The 18,270-nt window shown below is 50.8% G+C and overlaps 3 protein-coding genes across 4 annotated transcripts; 2 read left to right on the plus strand and 1 right to left on the minus strand.

The window, feature by feature from the left end:
• Nucleotides 1-52: 52 nt before the first annotated feature.
• Nucleotides 53-6,131, plus strand: APBB3 (amyloid beta precursor protein binding family B member 3). Of its 2 annotated transcripts, XM_073887856.1 has the most exons (12): nt 53-459; nt 900-1,063; nt 1,147-1,223; nt 1,772-1,832; nt 2,071-2,223; nt 2,346-2,473; nt 2,926-3,040; nt 3,163-3,247; nt 3,495-3,578; nt 3,847-3,962; nt 4,097-4,288; nt 5,576-6,131. In XM_073887856.1, the coding sequence occupies exons 1-12, from the start codon at nt 411-413 to the stop codon at nt 5,810-5,812; spliced, it is 1,461 nt and encodes a 486-aa protein (XP_073743957.1). In that variant the 5' UTR covers nt 53-410; the 3' UTR covers nt 5,813-6,131. The 2 variants fall into 2 exon arrangements, with proteins under 2 accessions (XP_073743957.1, XP_073743958.1); XM_073887857.1 differs by lacking the exon at nt 2,071-2,223 and having other exon boundaries at nt 252-459.
• Nucleotides 6,132-6,269: 138 nt separating this feature from the next.
• SRA1 (steroid receptor RNA activator 1) lies at nt 6,270-12,775 on the plus strand. Its single transcript, XM_025852125.2, has 5 exons — nt 6,270-6,899; nt 7,036-7,161; nt 11,573-11,778; nt 12,095-12,203; nt 12,357-12,775. The coding sequence occupies exons 1-5, from the start codon at nt 6,875-6,877 to the stop codon at nt 12,566-12,568; spliced, it is 678 nt and encodes a 225-aa protein (XP_025707910.1). The 5' UTR covers nt 6,270-6,874; the 3' UTR covers nt 12,569-12,775.
• A 954-nt stretch (nt 12,776-13,729) lies between these two features.
• Nucleotides 13,730-15,752, minus strand: EIF4EBP3 (eukaryotic translation initiation factor 4E binding protein 3). The gene is made up of 3 exons (XM_025852128.2): nt 15,541-15,752; nt 14,235-14,408; nt 13,730-14,078 (listed from the first exon to the last, which is right to left on the minus strand). Exons 1-3 carry the CDS (start codon nt 15,641-15,643, stop codon nt 14,050-14,052), a joined length of 306 nt encoding a protein of 101 aa, XP_025707913.1. The 5' UTR covers nt 15,644-15,752; the 3' UTR covers nt 13,730-14,049.
• Between the last annotated feature and the right edge of the window lie 2,518 nt (nt 15,753-18,270).

Genomic DNA, 18,270 nt, shown 5'->3' on the forward strand with positions numbered 1-18,270 from the left:
GTGTCCGCGCGCGCTTACGACGTGGACGTGGTGAGCTCACTCGTGCGCATGTGTGCACCGCGCACGTTCGTCTGGCTGGTCGTCCGCCCCTTGATGAGCTCATAGTTGCGCCGTGATGTCAGCGGGGGCGTTGGCATCGGTCGGTGCGCTTTTCCTCGAGCCACGCACGGAAACACGCACCCACTTGGGTTTCCAGAGGCCTGTTTACACGCGCCACCCCTCGGCGGGCGGCGCTGCTCAGACTCGTCCTTTCCCGCCCCTGGGACTCGGCTCTTACCCCACCTTGTATTTGTGCGGCGCCTGTTGGCCTGGCCAGAGCAGAGGCTGGGTTTGTGAGCGCAGCCGCTCCGGAGGTCGAGCTGGGCTGAGATTGCGGGCCGGCGAAGGCCGGCGGGGACGCGGTCGGGGCTATGCTGGGCAAGGATTACATGCTGGCCATCATTCTGGTCAACTGCGATGGTGTGCACGGAGGGGCCCGATGGGAGGATGGGGAGCTGAGGGGGAAACGAGGGAGTCGACGGGGTATGTCTCAGGATGAGGACCAGGGGACAAGTGAACCCTGGATCTTTGCGCTGTAAAGGACCTCCTGGACCTCCATCCTAAGGATTGTCCGCTTTGGGTTGGAAGGAGTGTTCTTTTTTTTTAAACCTTAATTTATTAATTTGAGAGAGAGAGCACAAGCGGGAAAAGGGAGAAGCAGGCTCCCTGCTGAGCAGGGAGCCCCATGTGGGGCTGATCGCAGGACCCTGAGATCATGACCTGAGCCCAAGGTAGCTGCTTAAAGGACTGAGCCACCCAGGCGCCCCCGGAGGTTGGTTCTGACAGGGTTATTCTGAACCCACCAATATTCCTTCCCTCTCCAATCCCGTGATTCCTCTCCCCATCCCATGTTCCTGTAGATGACTTGTGGGGGGACCAGAGTCTGGAGGGGGAGCCAGGACTGCCCCCTGGCTGGAGGAAGATACGAGATGCTGCAGGTACTTACTATTGGCATGTACCCAGTGGCAGCACCCAGTGGCAGCGCCCAACCTGGGAAACAGGAGATGCAGAGGATCCAGGCACGGTAGGTGGAGTGTGAGGAGGGGTGTCTGAGCCCGTGTGTGGATCTAGGCTTGCTGCCACACTGACCTAGTTCCCTCTCCACAGAGGACGGAGGGGATTTGGGGACTTCGGCCCCCCAAGGGGAGATCCTTTTCTAGTCTGGAGAGCTCACTGGACCGCAGGTAACAGGGATAGGCCAGGCAGAATGAAAGACTCGGGGTTCCATGGCGTTCAGAGATGCAGCTGGACTCACATTCTGCTTTCAAGCCCAGGTTCTTGGCTCTGTCCCATTTCTTGAGACTTAGTATTTTGAAGTTTGTCCCTTGTTCCATGATCTGTGTATTGCTACATGTTCTTTCCTATTATGGGTGCTGACAAATCACATTCTAGATCTTGGCCACTGTACTAATCTCTTTTCTGTGGGGGTTCCTGTCCTGTGTTCTAGAGAGTCTTGTCTCAATTTGGGGTTTTGGTCCAAGTTTTGGATCCTGTTCTACGTTTGCAACTTTTATTCTATGTTCTATATCCTGAGTTTTTGTTTGAATTTTAAACCTCACTCTGTGTTATATTCATTTAATATGTCCTGGGCCCTCTCCCACTCTGGTTTTATATTTGGGGCACTATGTTCTGGGTCTTATCCCATATCTCATGCCCATCAAGCAGTCAGGGCTTCCCCACTGTCCCTTCTGTAGGAAGTGTGGTCACCTTATGAGCTCTGGCTCTCTTCCAGGAACTCTCTGTCCTGGTATGGTGAGGAGTCCTACATCCAGAGTATGGAGCCAGGGGCTAAGGTAGTGTTTTGGGCCTGAGGGCCCAAGGAATGGTGGTGGGGGTGGTGGATTGTTCCAAGGGAAAGGTCAGGGGTGGGAGTGGGCTGGGAAGAAGTGATGAAGCGTGAAGGGAGTGGGTACCAGAAGGTTTGTGTGTGTGGACGCTGCAACATCTCCCATCCTACTCTGCCTCCTGTTCCACTTCCATGTCTACCTCCACTTACTCAGAGCCCTCCTGTCCTTTCCTCTAACCCGTCAGTGCTTTGCAGTCCGCTCCCTGGGTTGGGTAGAGGTACCCGAAGAGGATCTGGTACCAGGGAAGAGCAGTATTGCAGTCAATAACTGCATCCAGCAACTGGCCCAGACTCGCAGCTGTAGCCGCAGCCAGCCCCCAGTTGGTGCCTGGGGTGAGGTGAGCTGGCTGGCCCTTCAAGGGATTCAGCCCAGGGCCCAGCAGAGACAGTTGTTGCTGAATTGCCTGTTCTCCGTGGCAACCACCTTCATCTGAGCTCTGGACTGACCTTTCCTTGGCAGGGCCAGAACATGCTGATGATCCTAAAGAAGGATGCCATGAGCCTGGTGAATCCTCTGGACCACAGTCTGATCCACTGCCAGCCTCTGGTGCACATCCGTGTGTGGGGTGTGGGCAGCTCCAAGGGCCGGTGAGGACCCCTACATCCCCCCCCAAGTGAGAGTTGCTCCTCCCTCCCTCCTGCAGGCTGTGGTCCCCACTGATGCTGATCCTCTGTACTTGAACCCCTGGACACAGATTCTCTGACATGGACCCAAGCTCTGCCTCCCCTGCCTGGTCCAGCTCTGGTTGGGGAGGGTGGGCCCAGCTCAGCAGGGACGGATGGGGGAGAGCCTGAGAGGCTGGGCTGATTCTCTCCTGTGCTCCCACATGCTTCCGGAACAGTGACAGGTGAGCGACAGCCCGGTGCCTTGAGCCCCAGCCCTGACCTCCCTATTCTGTCCCCACCATGTCCCTTGCCTGACTCTCCAGTCTCCTGCAGGCACTACAGGTCCCTGTTCCTACCCAGCCTCTACCCTACCCCAATCTCCACCCCTGTCCTTGCCCCTGCCCCTGCCCCAGCCCCATCTCTCACCCTGCCAGGGACTTCGCTTTTGTGGCGGGTGACAAAGACAGCTGTATGCTCAAGTGCCATGTGTTTCGCTGTGATGTCCCTGCCAAGGCCATCGCCAGTGTCCTACATGGGCTCTGTGCCCAGGTAAGGGCCAAGAATGGGGCAGGGAATGTGGGTATGGAGCTGGTCTGAAGCTTCCAAGGTGGTTGGGTCAGGGAAGTATTGACCCTCTCCCTTTATCTCATGCTGGTTGCACTGTGTTTCAGATCTTGTCAGAGCGAGTAGGTGTCAGTGGTGATTCCCCTTGCTCCTCCCTAGACCCCATCTCCCCTGAAGACCTGCCACGGCAAGGTATGGGGAGGGAGGTCTTGCACTGCAGTAAGAGGCTACTTTAGTGGAAGTTTGGGCTGTTTAGTCATGGTTGTTTAGTACTTCCCTGGAGATGTGGGACTTCTGATGTGTGCTGGTTCCAGGGATCCCAAACTCTGAATTGGAGGAGCATCCATGGCCTTCCTTCTACTAGCGCCAGTTCTCAGAAGGGTGGGTAAGGGGGTCATTGAGAGAGTGCTCAGGCCAACTTGCTGCGTGTACATTTCAGTGGAGCTGCTGGATGCAGTGAACCAGGCTGCTCAGAAGTACGAGGCACTGTACATGGGAACCTTGCCAGTCAACAAAGCCATGGGTGAGGACTGAGCTAGCTGAGGAGGTGGGCTACATGAGGTCAGGGAAGGTGGGTATGGTAGTATCTACCACAATTTCTCAAGAGTGCTCCCATGGCCCTGTCCGGCCTACAGTGTGCCATCCTTCCCAACTCAGGATTCTAAGCCCAGCCCCAGCCCTTCTATTGCCATCTCTCTGAATCCCAAGTCCGTGAGAGGGGCCTAGACACTCCCCGCAGATCCCTTTTTTCTTTACATCTGGGAGACACTATGATGGGCATGTCCCCTCAGGCATGGACGTGCTGAATGAGGCCATTGGTACCCTCACCACCCGGGGGGACCAGGATACCTGGGTCCCTGCCATGCTCAGTGTGTCTGACTCTCTAATGACTGCACATCCCATTCAGGTACCAGAAGAAGGTGAAGGTGGGGGCTGTGGAGGGGTGGGAGGGATGCTCAGGGGCTCATTGCTTGCTATTGGAAGAGCTCACTGGGTCCAGCCAGTGCCCGGTCCTCTAGTGACCAGGCCTGGTGTGGGCAGGCAGAAGCTGGTGCAGAGGAGGAAGCACTATGGCAGTGCCCTGTGCGCCTTGTGACCTTTATTGGTGTTGGCCGTGACCCTCACACCTTTGGCCTCATTGCTGACCTGGGCCGTCAGAGCTTCCAGTGTGCAGCCTTCTGGTGCCAGCCCCATGCAGGGGGACTCTCTGAAGCTGTGCAGGCTGCTTGCATGGTGAGTTACGGGTGGGAATGGGTGGGTGGGGTTGCCCTGCAGCTGCTCTGTACTGGTGACTGGGGCTCGGGATTGGCACCCCCAGAAATCACAAACCAGTAATCCCAGGGCTGACTATAGTAAACTACTCTTTTATTTGGCCTTCATGCTGTTTTTAATAAGTTCAAGTTAGTTGCTGATAGTTAGAGCCAGGATATTTCATGTATTAATTGCTATTCCTGTTTCTCTTAAAATATCAGAACCTCTGATACTGGGTCCACACATACAAATTTCAACATTCAGCTGAATTGTGTAGGGACTGTTTGCGGTAGGGTGGGCACTGTTTCTCCTGTTTCTCTCGTTTAGGTTATTTCCTGGCATCTGTGGGCATTGGAATGTGGGATGCTTGCACTCTATGAATTCAGCTTACTCTTTCCTTAACAAACATGAGTGCCTACAGGGTACCAGGCACCATACTGGATCCTGGGAATTTACTGATAGAGAAGGCACAGACTTTGCCCTCACACAACACTCAGGTTAGATCAGACACAGACCAGAAGGGAGTGGTACACCACAGGATGATGAAGGAGACGGACCATTCCAGAAGGCCACCTGAAAGAGGTGATAGGAAGCTGAGAATTGAAGGTCTAAGGAAGAAGTTCGGTAAAGGGGACTGGGACAGAAGGTGTGCCAAATACACGGACACACAGCTGTGAAGATGAGAGCAATATTGGTGGATTAGGGTATCTAAAAGAATCTCGTGTATCTGGAGGGGCGGATGAAGTGAGAGATGGGGGCAGAAAAAACATCAGGTCATGGAAGAACTTAGAGATTGTGGTCATGAGTTTATTTTGTCCCAAGTCACTTTGAGCCATTGAAAGGTTTTGAGCAGTGAATTTAAGTTTGTGGGTCAGGAAGATCACTTAAGGTACATTATGGGTAAGTCTGAATACCAGTTCTATCATTTTTTGCCTAGGTGACCTTGGGCAAGTTAACATATATTCTCTCTGAACCAAAATTTCCTCATTTGCAAAATGGTTATAACACCTGATAAATAACTTTGAATTAAGTTAAATTTATGCGAAGCACTTAGCACAGTGTCCAGCCCTCCTTAAATGCTCAGGAAATGTCAAATTTTCTGTTTCTGTTATTGAGCTCCCTGGGAATGCTGTAGGGGCTCCAGATGGGGCCGACTATCAGCCTCATTCATAGCGGACTGAAGCCATGGCCAGTTGCCTGTTCTGCAGAAGCTGTCAGGGAGTCCAGGGGCAGAAAGGAGCTGGATCCTCACATTCCCCTTTTCCCTAGGTTCAGTACCAGAAGTGTCTTGTGGCCTCTGCAGCTCGAGGCAAGGCCTGGGGTGCCCAGGCCCGTGCCCGCCTGCGGCTCAAGCGGACCAGCTCCGTGGACTCCCCAGGAGGTCCCCTCCCGCTCCCCCTGCTCAAAGGAGGGGTTGGGGGTGCAGGGGCGGCCCCTCGAAAGCGGGGTGTCTTTTCTTTTCTTGATGCCTTCCGTCTGAAACCCTCTCTGCTCCATATGCCCTAGGTTAATCCAGGAGGACTGGGTAAGGAGGCTCTGGGTCCATGCCCAACTCTATACCCCTTCATTCTGCAGGGGCCTGTAGCCTCTCACTCCTTGAAGCCTTCTCTGCCTGCCCCTCCGGCTCTTGCCTACCCTCTCTTTATTGCCCGGTTTATTAAATGTTTATAGGGATGACTGAGAGGCCTGCACTACAACCCAGGCCCCTGGCTGCCCTTTCCCTGGGTCCCTGTTCCTTGCCCCTGTCCAGCCCTGGACCGTTGGCTCTACCTCAGCAACACTTTATAGCAAAATCAGTACAAATAAAAATCCCTCAGTGACCTCACTGGGTGTGAGTATATTGGGCCTGGGACAGGGTTGGGGGTTAACACCTGCGTGAGGTGAGTGTCTGTGTCTCTGGTTGGTGTTGGCTGCCTGTAGTCACATGAGGACATGGGTGTGGCAGAAATCTGACTTCATTCTTGCAACAAATGTATCTTTTAAGGTCTGCTAGACAGTGGGGATATAAAATATGGGTTCCACTCTCAGAAGGGGAGATGAACAAGCATTAAATAAGGTAGATAACATATAGTACAACTAGGAAATCTCAGGGTTGTGGAGGCTCCAGTAAGATACTTAAGTACTGAAGGAAAGTGAATACTAGTTACGGAGCCTGGAGAGTATAAATGTGCAGGGCAGTAGAGAGAGGTGAGGTTCTAGAATTCCAGCTGGTTAGATCACACAGGGACATTTGTGAAGCAGGAGTTTCTGGTGGTTAAAACTTACTCCTGAGAGCAACTGTGACGGAGTTTGAACCTACAGGGGATTAGGACTCCTAGAGCGCCGCCTCTTGGAAAACAGTCCCCTTTAGTGCCTTGTGATCAGGGTCCCGATGTTTTATTAGCTGGAGATTTCGAGTTCCTTAGGGAGCTGGGGCAGCGTTCCCACAGCGGCTCCCGGCATTTCTGAACAGCCACTCAACGTAGAAGGCTCCTGGCAACCGGCCGGCCCGGAGGCGGCCCCGGCCCGCGCGGGTGAACGGCCGGCCCGGAAGTGACGCGCTGTGCTGCCGGCCTTGCGGAAGTGGAGATGGCGGAGCTGTACGTGAAGCCGGGTGAGCGCGGCCGGCGGCCTAGGAGCGCTGGGTCGTCCCCCTACCCAAGCTGAAGGCGGCTACTGCACGAGGGGGGGTGGGTGGTGGAGCCGTCGTCTCTCTGGGGCTCGCTTCACATGTCCCCTCACTTCCGCAGGCAACAAGGAGCGTGGCTGGAACGACCCGCCGCAGTTCTCCTACGGGCTGCAGACCCTAGCTGGGGGACCCAAGCGCACGCCGCTCACCAAGAGGGTCGCCGCTCCCCAGGATGGCTCCCCTAGAGGTGCGTGGGGGCCCTGTACGCGGAGACCGGCCGAGAGGGCGGTGCCAGGGATAAACTTGGCCCGAGGGCCCTTTTTGTGCTCCTCTTAGGTCTGAGAGGTTGAGCTCCATAAAGGGGCACAGGGCAGGCCGTTTTCCGGGCCCCTTCTCTACTGACATTTATGTCAATAAATTTTAAGTTTCAATAGAATCTGTCTTTGCTTTCACTGTAGGTGAGCTCATCCAGACCTGTTTTTTTTTTTTAATACAGTTTTTATTCTGTTTCCACATTTTATTTCCAACCTGAATACCGTAGCGATATATTCCTTTGTCTTGTGCTACGTCTTCACTTGGTTCTATGATAAGCATCCAGACTTAATGTGTTCATTCATTCATTCATCCAGTGTTATCTACTGAGCATCATTCATTCATTCATCCAGTGTTATCTACTGAGCATCTCTGAGCCACGCACTGCTTGAGGACAAGCTAGACAGCAGTGAACAAGACAAAAAAGGTTTCTGTTTTCATGTCTATTTCCAAAGCTAGGCTACACTCTAGCTTTGGAGATAGACAAATTAAGTAGTGGTAAGGGCTCTGCAGAAGAAACAGGGTAATGCAAGAGTGACTTTGTAACTAAGGTGGCTGAGGAGCTGAGTTTAAGCTGAATGGTTAAGATCTAGCCAAGCAAAGATCAGGTGTAAGAGCATTCCAGGTGCTGGAAACAGTGCAAAGGCCCTGAGAAAAAGTTTGGCAAATTCAGAGACTGAGGGAATACCTAATGGCTAGAGCACAGTGGGTTAGGTAGAGAAATTAAAATCTGAGAAGTAGGCAGGGGCCAGATCATAGTGGGTTTTATAAACCAGGATAAGGAGTTTTGTATTTTAGTCTGGGTAAAGTTGGAAGCCACTGAAAAGTTTAGAGGGACACCTTTACTTCTGAGCATGTCCTGTGCGAACAGCTGGAGCTATGGCCCCGCAAAAGGGGCTCAGATTTAGCTCTTTCAGCACCCCTATGTTAACCATACTCAGCACTGCAGAGAATGACACAAACCAAGGTTTTTAAATTATTTTTTTAAAAGAAAGAGTGAGTGGGGGAGGGGCAGAGGGAGCAAGAGAGTCCCAAGCAGGGAGAGCCTGATCCGGGGCTCAATCTCACGACCCTGAGATCATGACATGAACCAAAATCAAGATTCGATGCTTAAATGACTGAGCCACCCAAGTGCCCCACAAACCAGGGTCTCTTAATCTTGGCACAACTGACATTTTGGGCCAGATAATTCTTTGTTGTGAGGGACTGTCCTGTACTTTGTAGGATGTTTGTAGCATTCCTGGTTTCTACCCACTGGAGGCCAAGTAGCATTCACTCAGTTGTGACAGCCGAAAGCACCTCCAGACATTTGTCCCTGGGGGCAAACTCTCCCCAGCTTGAGAAACACTGACTGATGTACATCTTAAAATAGATCACTGTGCCTGCTGTATGGACAATAGATTTTAGCGAAGATGTGGAAAGGCAAATTAAGAGGCTATTTCAGTAACATGGGCAAGATTGAACGGTTTGGCCAAGAGTGAGAGTTATAGCGGTAGCAGGGATTGGATAGATGTGGCGTATGTTACTGAGGAGGTCAGTAGGGTAGATATAGATGAGAGAAAGAAGAACCAGTATAACTTAAACTTTTCGCTTGAACTGGCTGATATTGTTCATAGATACGGGAAACCAGGGGCTGGGGGGCAATAAAGGTTTGGGGGGACGGGAAAAGCAAGCTTCGTCTTGGACATGTTAAATTTAGGCTGCTACTATAGGGAGAGGTCTAGGCCAGAATTACAGAAATGAGTCATGATTGTATGGTTGGTGTTTGGTGTGGGCTTGAATGAGGTTACTTAAAAAGAATGTGTGGATAGAGGCCTAAAGAGGGTCCAAGATGGAGCCCCAAGGCTCTCTAGCATTTCAAGGTTGAGTAGAAAAGGAATTACAAAGGGCCTTGAGAAATAGCTAAAGCAGCAAGAAGAAAAGTAAAATTTACTCAGAGTAAAATTTTGACTCAACCATGATGGATGATGCTGAGAGGTCAGGACAGATTGAGAAAAGGGACCACTAGATGAGTCAAACTAAATTAAGACACTGATTACCACAGAAGCAGTCTGTGATGAGAGTAGAAACCCAGCTGGATGGGCTGAGGAGAGAATGTAAAAAGAAGTAGAGAGACTAACTATAGACTATAGGTCATTCAAGAAATTCTGCTGTGAGGCTGTGCCTAAGGTTGGAATGTGAGGTAAGGGAGGATTTTTGTTTTTAAGATGGCAAACACTGGAGCATGTTTGTATGCTGATGGGATGATTCTCTAGTGGGAGAACTGGTGGGGCAGGAAAACAGGTTAACTACAGGAGAGAAACCTAGAGAAGACAAGAGGCTGGCATTAGTATAGCTGGAAAGATGGCCTCTGAAAGGAGCAGGAAACTTTCATCTATCAGAGGAAGGAAAGTGGCCACAGGTACAGGCAGATTAGTAGAACTGGTGGTAAGAGGAGAAAGTTCCTGTTTAACCACCTCCCTTTTCTCAGTGAAATATGAGGCACTGTCGGATGTAGAATGCAGGGAAAGGAAAAGTAGGGGGAGAAGACAGAAAAATTCAGGGAGAAAATATGGGAAGAGTTCTGAAGAATGGAAAAATGAGGCAAAGAACAGGAATTCCAGATAGTGCTGGATACCTTTTAGTATCTGTACCCATGAATTTGAAGTGTAACTCAACAGCATGGTTCTGTTTTTCCTCCTAACAAGTGCAGGCAAGTTGGGTTTACCAGGAAAGTGGGACAGTGGGAGGGGACAAAATGAGGTAAGAGTGTCTATAAGGGAGTGATTTTAATGCATGAAATCTGATTGATTGGGCTGGAAGGATAGGAGAGGTGGTCAGGTTTTGGAGATGGCACAGTGTTGTTGAGAACAAGGCAGAGAAGAGTGAAAGGCTGAGGGTGGGTGGGAAAAATCATCATTGGAGACGAGGAGCTTAAGAAACTGAGAGGCCAGACTATAAGATGAGTTAATCATCCATGTGAATGTTGATGCCTAGAAGTCAATTGACTTTTCTCTTCTCTTTTTCCATAGTGCTTTCGACCATCCCATTACTACAGGCAAAAACCAGGAGTCGTCCTTAACTCCTCTCTCCCTCACTCCCAATCCACAAAGTCCTGTTGCTTTCTCCTCCTAAATAAATCTTGGACCACTCCATTTCCCCTCCTCTGCTCTCTAGTCCATGCCAGGATTCTCTTTCCTGGACTACTCCATTAACTTCCCAGCTGTTGTCCATGACACCATTCTTGACGTATTCTCATCTATTTTTCACAGACCATACCGAGTGAATGTCTTAAAAAACAAGTCTAGTTACACCATCCCCTGCTTTTATAAAGCTGCAGTGGCTTACCATTACCATGAGGCTCAAGACCAAAAGCCTCCAAAGCCCTATACGGTCTGGACTCCTGCTTGCTTCTCCAGAGATAGCTAATACTGCTTTCTTCAGTGTTAATAATTTCCAGCCATGCAGGGCTGGTTTGTGTAACTTGAACAAGTCAGGACTTACCCAGCTCTTAGGCACGGCCCTTACCTCTGCCCAGTACATGATTCTTTGTGGCTGCAGCTACCTCATCCATTAGCTATTAACTTTGTGAACACTTTTTGTTACACAGTAATCTAGCAGTTGCACCTATATTCTTACTTAATCATCACTGCAATCCTGTGAAGTAAGTGCTACTACCATGATATCCCCATTTTATAGAAAAGGAACCCAAGCTCAGGGGTTAAGGGTAACCTGCCAAATGCCACATAGTGGGTAAGCAAGGATAAACTTAGAAGTCACCTCAGAAGGCCTTCCTTGAACACTCAGTCTAGGTGGTTCCCTGTACTATACCCCCCTTTTGAAAAGATTTTATTTTGAGAGAGAGCAGAGCTAGAGTGTGCATGAGTGGGGGGAGGGACAGAGGGAAAGGAAGAGAAAATCTCAAGCTGCCTCCATGCTGAGCGAGGAGCCTGACTCGGCGCTCCATCTCACAACCATGAGATCATGACCTAAGCCGAAATCAAGAGTCCAAGGCTTAACTGAGCTACACACCCAGGCGCCCCTACTATTCCTCTTTATTACATCATGTTTTCTTTGTAGCATGCAACATAATTTGGTAATTTGTGTGTGTGTGTGTGTGTGTGTGTGTGTGTGTGTGTGTTCTTTCCCTAGGATTTCTGCTCTGAGGTCAGGAACTTAATCCATCTGGTTTACTACTCTGTGTCTGGTGCCTTGCACATTGTCTGGCACATGGTAGAGACTTCATAAATACACGTTTTTGAGGGAACGAGTTGTCCCAGAGAGTAGCCTTCTAGAAGGGATGAAGGTAGAATCGAGCTTTTTACCTGTTGTAGCCATGTTTGCTCGATCCCGCTTTACTTTTTCAGTCCCCACCTCACAGACTTCTCCTGGGCCTCCCGCAGTGGGGCCTCCACCTCCTTCTAATAAGGCTTCCAGGCCCCCACCTGTGGGAAGTTGTCCTGCCTCCAGTGTGGAGCCAACAAATTTCCCAGTCATCGAATCTGAAACTCTGCTGGAAGATGTGCTCAAACCTTTGGAAGAGGCACTGGAGGACTGCCGTGGCCACACAAAGGTAATAAGCCCTGGCACACCAGTGGGGGGTTAAAAGGACTTCGGTCCTTCATTTTCTTACTTGTAAAGTAGCACTCCAGAATGAGTTTCCGAGGATCTGAGAAACTCTGGAAATTGTAAAATTCTAGCCATATATGCATTTTTCTTGGGAGGAGGAGATCCATGAGTTTTGTCAGATTCTCCGTGGGGCCTCTACCCAGAACTCTTAAGTGTTTCTCTGGGCCAGAGAGAGCAGGTCCACTTCCTGTTTGGCGTTGCCTTTCCCCTGCTCCTGTTGGGCTAGCAGCACTGACTTGGAGGGGGCTTCTGTCTCTCAGAAGCAAGTATGTGATGACATCAGCCGCCGCCTGGCTCTGCTGCGGGAACAGTGGGCTGGAGGGAAGCTGTCAGTGCCTGTGAAGAAGAGGATGGCTCTGCTGGTGCAAGGTATGGGTAGGTCCTTGGTCTAGCCTAGCTCCCTCAACTTGTCATGGACGGCTCAGCTGGAAGAGATGCTGAGATTCTGACTGGTTGGGATCAGAGGACTGAGAGCTAGGTCTTTTGCCCCAAGCTGCTTGTTTACCTCCTCTCTTTCCTCAGAGCTTTCAAGTCACCAGTGGGATGCAGCAGATGACATCCACCGCTCACTCATGGTTGACCATGTGACTGAGGTCAGTCAGTGGATGGTGGGAATTAAAAGATTAATTGCAGAAAAGAGGAATCTGTCTTCAGAGAAAGAGTCCAATGAAGAGAAATCTACAGCCACAGCTGAGGAGAACCAGACGGTACCAGGCGTCCAAGAGGCTCCATAATCCCCCGTGGGATCCCGACTCACACCATTTCCTATGCCTGGGCCTTCTCTCACCTGGCTCCCTTACCATTTGGGAGACTGTCTGCTTCCTTGGGATCCTTTGCCTGATCTACCCATCTCTGGGGGAAGAGGTGTCAGCCACCTGGGCCACAGGGAAGCCACCTGTTACCCATAACATATCATTTCAATAAAAACATCTTAATAGTGGGCCCTGGGTAGGAGAGAGAAGGCTTTCTTGTGCCAAACTAGTTGCTTGTGGTGTCCTTGACTGCCTTGCTCCTTGTGTACCCTGCAAACCTCTCTCCTTCCTTTCGTCATGAATGGCTTTGCTAGGCATGACCAATTACTGCCTGCCACTTTCCCCCCAAATAGACAGAAACACACATTCCTTGCTGGGCTGAGTATCTCTATTTTTGGATAATTTCGTTTCAGCAGAAGAACAGAGGTTTAAATAGCAGGGGAGATTTTTCCCTCAAGAAAAGGAGACCGCCCTGTTAGCACCGTCACCTTTGAGATACACAGTGCTGTAGAGATTAGAACATAGCGGTATAAATTGAAGGAGAAAAAGACCAGATTGCTAAGATATGGGATCATGACTTTTTTGGGGGCTGGGGGTTGGTTAGGGGTAGGATCATGACTCTGTCTGACTCACCAAAAGAGCTGCTACCTCATTTTTGGCCCTAAAGTCTCTTCTAAGCCTCTGAGGACAAGAGAGCCAGGTGGAAAGGGCCAGAGAGGTTCAAATCAAGCGGAGAGGGGGGGAATATAGGTTTTCAGTGTTGGAACAGGGGATGATACTTACAGGTGGGAGGCAGAAAAGGCATGGGGAGAGAGTGGAGAAGGTTAAACTCTAAGGCAGTGCCTCTTTTTTCCTGCTTTGGAACAGACAGGGAGGGACTGCCAGAGAGGCCCAATTCCAGGAAGGCTGCTTCCTCGAAAGGCTGGAACGGTCCTTGGCTGGGGTCAGGCTACTACTGTTTATGGTTTGGCGGCTCCTGTAGCCTGCCCCCATAGCCTGGCTTAGGCTCTTAACTGCTGCTGGGGGTGGGCCCAATGACAGCTGGGAAGGGACCTGGGATCTCTGATCCTAACCAGGTCTGCTGGGGCCCTTGGCCGTGTGGCTGAGATAGGAAGGTCAGTGTTGAGAACACCGGAGTCAAAGCATTCTTTGAATTTTTACTAAGCAATCAGACAGTGACATAACTCCACCCCTTAGTCCCAGCCTCAGCCCCTGATGTTGGAGGGCTGGGGGTTGGGAGGAGTACCTACAGACCGAAGGGAAAGTAGAGCTAAGGGCTTGGCAAGTTGCCCACTCCTATCCCTGGTCTAGCTACCTCAAAACTAAGGGAGGCCCAAAACCAACAAGTCACTCCCTTCCAGATTATATGAGGCCACCTGGTGTCTGGAATACACCAGGAAGAGGTGATGGCAGCAGCGGTATGAGGGATTCCTCTAATTCCACACAGGATCATCTGCACTGGATTAGATGTCCATTTCAAATTGTGCGTCATCTGGAGAAAGAGAAGGCAGGACTGGTTGCTGGGCTGGGCCACGAGCTCAGAAAGCTTAGCATCAGTGCAGAAAACCCTCTCAGCATTAAACCCCCACTCTACTTAACAGGGGCATTTGGACTCAAAGCATTTAATTTTAGGCCCTGCTTTCCTTACCGGGTATCTCTTCCTCTGTCTCCTTCTGCTCCTTCAGCTCCTCCAGCTTGGAGGGTGGGGCTGTTGGAGGAGTTGTGACCCCGGGAATCTGAGGGAGGCAGCAGGGGGGCGTCCGAGCAATGGGTGAGTTCTTGCACTCCAGCAGGAACTTTCGGTCGTAGATGATCCTGGTGCCTGTCAAGGGGTAGGGACCAGTTAAGAGGCTGGAGCCTGCATACAGAGCTGTAAGGGAGTGTCACACACAGGCCTGTTAGGGACCTGGGACTCACACATCCTCATGTATTAAAGGGCTGCTGCTCTGCAGCCCAGCTGGGACCTCAGCTGATGAGCCTTCAGAGCTCTTAAAGACTTCCAGGTCCAACCAAGATGTGGCTAAGTGCTGTAAAGCAAGGGGGGGCATCCCAGCTGCTCCAGGCAGGGGCTTCTGATTTAGGGAAGCTTCAGGTCTCAGTTCTAGGAGCACAAAACTTGGAGAACTCAGGTACTTTGGACTGTTCTCGTCTGGCTCTGCTGGCTCTGGGACTTCCCTACTTTGGTTGGGGGTGGGGGACGTTAGTCCTTCAGGCAGTGAGCTCAGGAAGCCAAGTAGCTGATGTAAAGAGGAGTTTCACCCCGCTGCCCCCTTGGATCCTGATACCCTGCAGGGAGAAGCTGTGTTCCTCTGGACAGCTGCTTTCCCCGGGAAACACAGGGACAGACTGTTCTCATCCTGACCCCTCCCTAGTCCTATCAGGCTCAGCCCCAGCCTACAGAAACTTGGCCTCAGTTCTGTCCTCAAAGGGCCCTACCCTGTTCTTGCCCCTCCCCTCTGCTCCACGTGGCAGGAAACCCTGGGTCGGGAGCCCAGCAGCTCAAGATCCCAGGCAATCAGCCCAACCAAACAGCCAGCCAGCCAGCCAGCCGCAGATACCCAAAGCTCCTGGCCCCAACTGCCTGAGTCCTGCTCTAGCCGCTTTGTAAGACCTGGTGCTTCCTGCTGAGGCCACGCACTGCTGGGGCTTCGGCTCCTAATCCCAGGCGGCAAAGTCGGGAGGAGCCGGTGACCAAGGAACCCAGAACCCAGGCCATAGCGAAGATTTCAGCCCACAGTCACCCGGAAGCTAGGCTTTAAGCCATCGTGCATTACTCTGAGGTTTCAGGGAACTGGGCTTCAGTTCCAAATATCCCCCACCCCCTGCAAAAGGTACAACCTGCAAAGGGGCCTGCGGACAGAATCCAAGGCCTGCACCTCCCCACTCCCGCCCCGCGGCAGGACGCACGCGCTGGCCTGCACAATGCCCGCGGACCCCCAGCCCGGCCCGCTGACCTCCCGGGGTAGTGGCGTATAGCGTGCCCCCCGGCGTGGTGCTGTAGCAGTCGGGCAGCCGGTCCCTGCCCCCCGGAATCGGGCAGCTCGTGTATGTGGACATAGTGAGCGGGACGAGCAGGAAGGCAAGCAGCTGGTGCCCAGGACGCGGAGCGCAGCTAACTCTGAAGCGGACTCAGTGCACCACGTGCGGCCGCAGCAACAACACCAGGACGTCGTCACGCCCGGGGCGGGCCACTAGCCGTCACTCAATCCGACGGCCCCGCCTTAGTCGCGAGGGGGCAAGCCCGACTAGTCGAAAGGTGAAAGGGGTCCCGCGCCCCGCACAGGCCTCCAGTTCCTCCTGGCTCAACACTGGCCAGCCTGACTCGGAGCGCTGCAGCCACTCAGCTATTTACTGTTTAAACCGGGCGCCGGGGCCCGGTGAGGTATGGCACACGTTACTGCCATGTGTTAATTCACCCATTTCTCTCAGCGGTTTTGGACAGTAAAGTACTATTATTGGCCACATTTTACAGGTGAGGAGAGGAAAGCCCAGAGAGCTTAAGTCACTGGCTCAAAGTCTTATCTTGTAGGAGGGGGAGCTGGGATTCAGACCTGAGAGTATCTGATTCCAAAGCCTGTGGCCCTTCAGCACAGCTGGGGACTGCCTCCCATTAATCAATTACAGTACAGGGTAAAAAGTGGCCCGATGGCCTGGTGCACAGCAGGAAGGGGAAGGTCAGGGAGGGAGGGTGGCCTTTTTGGAAGAAGTGATACCTGGAGGGAATAATGAATAGATGTTGGGGGATAAGAGAGGCCTGCCCTTTGATCTTGCTGCCACAGCTAACCAACCTCAGGAAAGTAAGGAAGGACAGGGGGCTGGTGAGGAGGGCTTGGTCTTTAGCCCCCTGGAAAGGAAGATCAGAGAGTCTGGCCCTAGGGGATTTTTTGATGTAGGCACTGTGATATGAAAGGAGGCAGGAGAGGGGTGGTGGAAGAGAAAGTATTAAGCCTAGTACCTACTTATACTAAAAATCTTGATTTGATCAAGTTGTCTTCCGATTTCCTCAGAATCAGTATTACCACCCACCCTCCATTAAGTGCAGACCACCAGACTTCATGCATTTAACAGTATTAATGTTACTTCAGTTCTGACTTCATCAGATTTCCCCATAGCTTTGATTTCTCCACTCATTAAAAATTGTTTTATAACTCAGTGCTTCTCAAACTACAATGTGCACATAAATCACCTGGAGGTCTTGTAAATGAGGATTTTGATATGGTAAGTTTAGGGTGGGACCTGAGATTCTAAGTTTTTCATAAGATCCCAGATGATGCAGTCCCTTAGGTCTGCAGGTCCTTAGAGTAACAAGGATATTTATATTTTATTGTTCCAAATGTTTCTGAGCCTCTAACAAAGTGGTGTATACCTAGAAGAAGGGTCCTGACAGTGCTGGAGGGTAAGGCTTGGGAGCGGATTGTGGGGAGCCATCTATCACAACTCTGTTTTTGAGGTAAGTTTGGTTGGGGAGTGAGGAATAAGATGGGGGACAGTGAGCCTGGAGGTGAAGAGTCTAGCCTAGTGAAATGGGGTGGACCAAAGGCATGAGGATGGAGAGAAGTGGTTAGGATCCCCCAGGACCCCCATACACAGAAGGGGAAAGAGAAGGTGACTGATGAAGGGTGGGGTGAGAGGAAGGGAACTAAACTAGGATAATTTCCAGTCTTCTGACTTGAAAGTCTTGGTAGAGGAAAAAAAAAAGTCTTGGTGGTAGTAGTACTCCCTAATATAACAGGGAAAACAAGAGACACATATCTGATACTGGGGAATGTATACTATCTGTGGAATGCTGAGATGGAACAGCACAGGAAGCAGCTAGATACATGGGTCTGAAGCTCAGGGGTAGAAATCTGGGCTAGTGATTCAGATCTGGGTGGAGTGAAATCCGAGAGTATGGGATGAGATCACCTGGACAGAAGGTACAGCCTGCGAAGAGGCCTAAGCACACCAACATTTATTTAAGAGGTAGTGAAGGGAGAGGATTCACCAAAAGAGACTGAGAAGTGTCAAAAGTTTTCAAGAAGGGTCACTGTGGAAGTGAGGTCACCTTTCTGTTAATTTCTACTACAAAATGACAGCAGTAGTTACTACTACTACTATAATACTGTTGTCTTTTTTTTTTTTTTTTAAATACTACTACTACTCTAAAACTTTTCTTGAGGCGCTGTGTGCGCTAAGGGCTGGGGAACTAGAGATAGGTTGTTGGCCTTAGAAAGCCAGATACATCATGCATGCAATCTGGATGAAGGACCGAGAGTTTAAATCAGAGGCTCAACACAGATTACCCATTAGAATGTGGGAGCTTAAAACAGACAAGCACACAAACAAGAAAAAAAAAGAAAGAAAGAAAAGAAAAAGACCTATGCCCAGGCTCCAACCCCAGAGATCTGATTAAGCCTATAAGGGAATATCAGGTCTTTGCTACCAGACAAGCTACTTGGACTTTTACCAATACCATGAAAATAAAACAGGAGGTGAAAGTAATCAAAACAGGTTGGCAGTCTGGTGGTGAGATTCATGATCCTGTTTTCCAAGTTAGGTCTTAGATTGGAAGTGGTCTTAATACACGTAAGTTCTGGATACTTAAAATCATCTTTCTCTCACTCATTTGCTACAGAATAGAGTAGAGGTGAAGAATCTGCCTGATGGCAAATGGTGACAAATCTTTAAGGATGAACAGAAAATAC

Source organism: Callorhinus ursinus, unplaced genomic scaffold (genome assembly GCF_003265705.2).
Source record: "Callorhinus ursinus isolate GAN/ISIS: 27379988/994484 unplaced genomic scaffold, GSC_fseal_2.0 scaffold83, whole genome shotgun sequence".
Taxonomy (NCBI): Eukaryota; Metazoa; Chordata; class Mammalia; order Carnivora; family Otariidae; genus Callorhinus; species Callorhinus ursinus.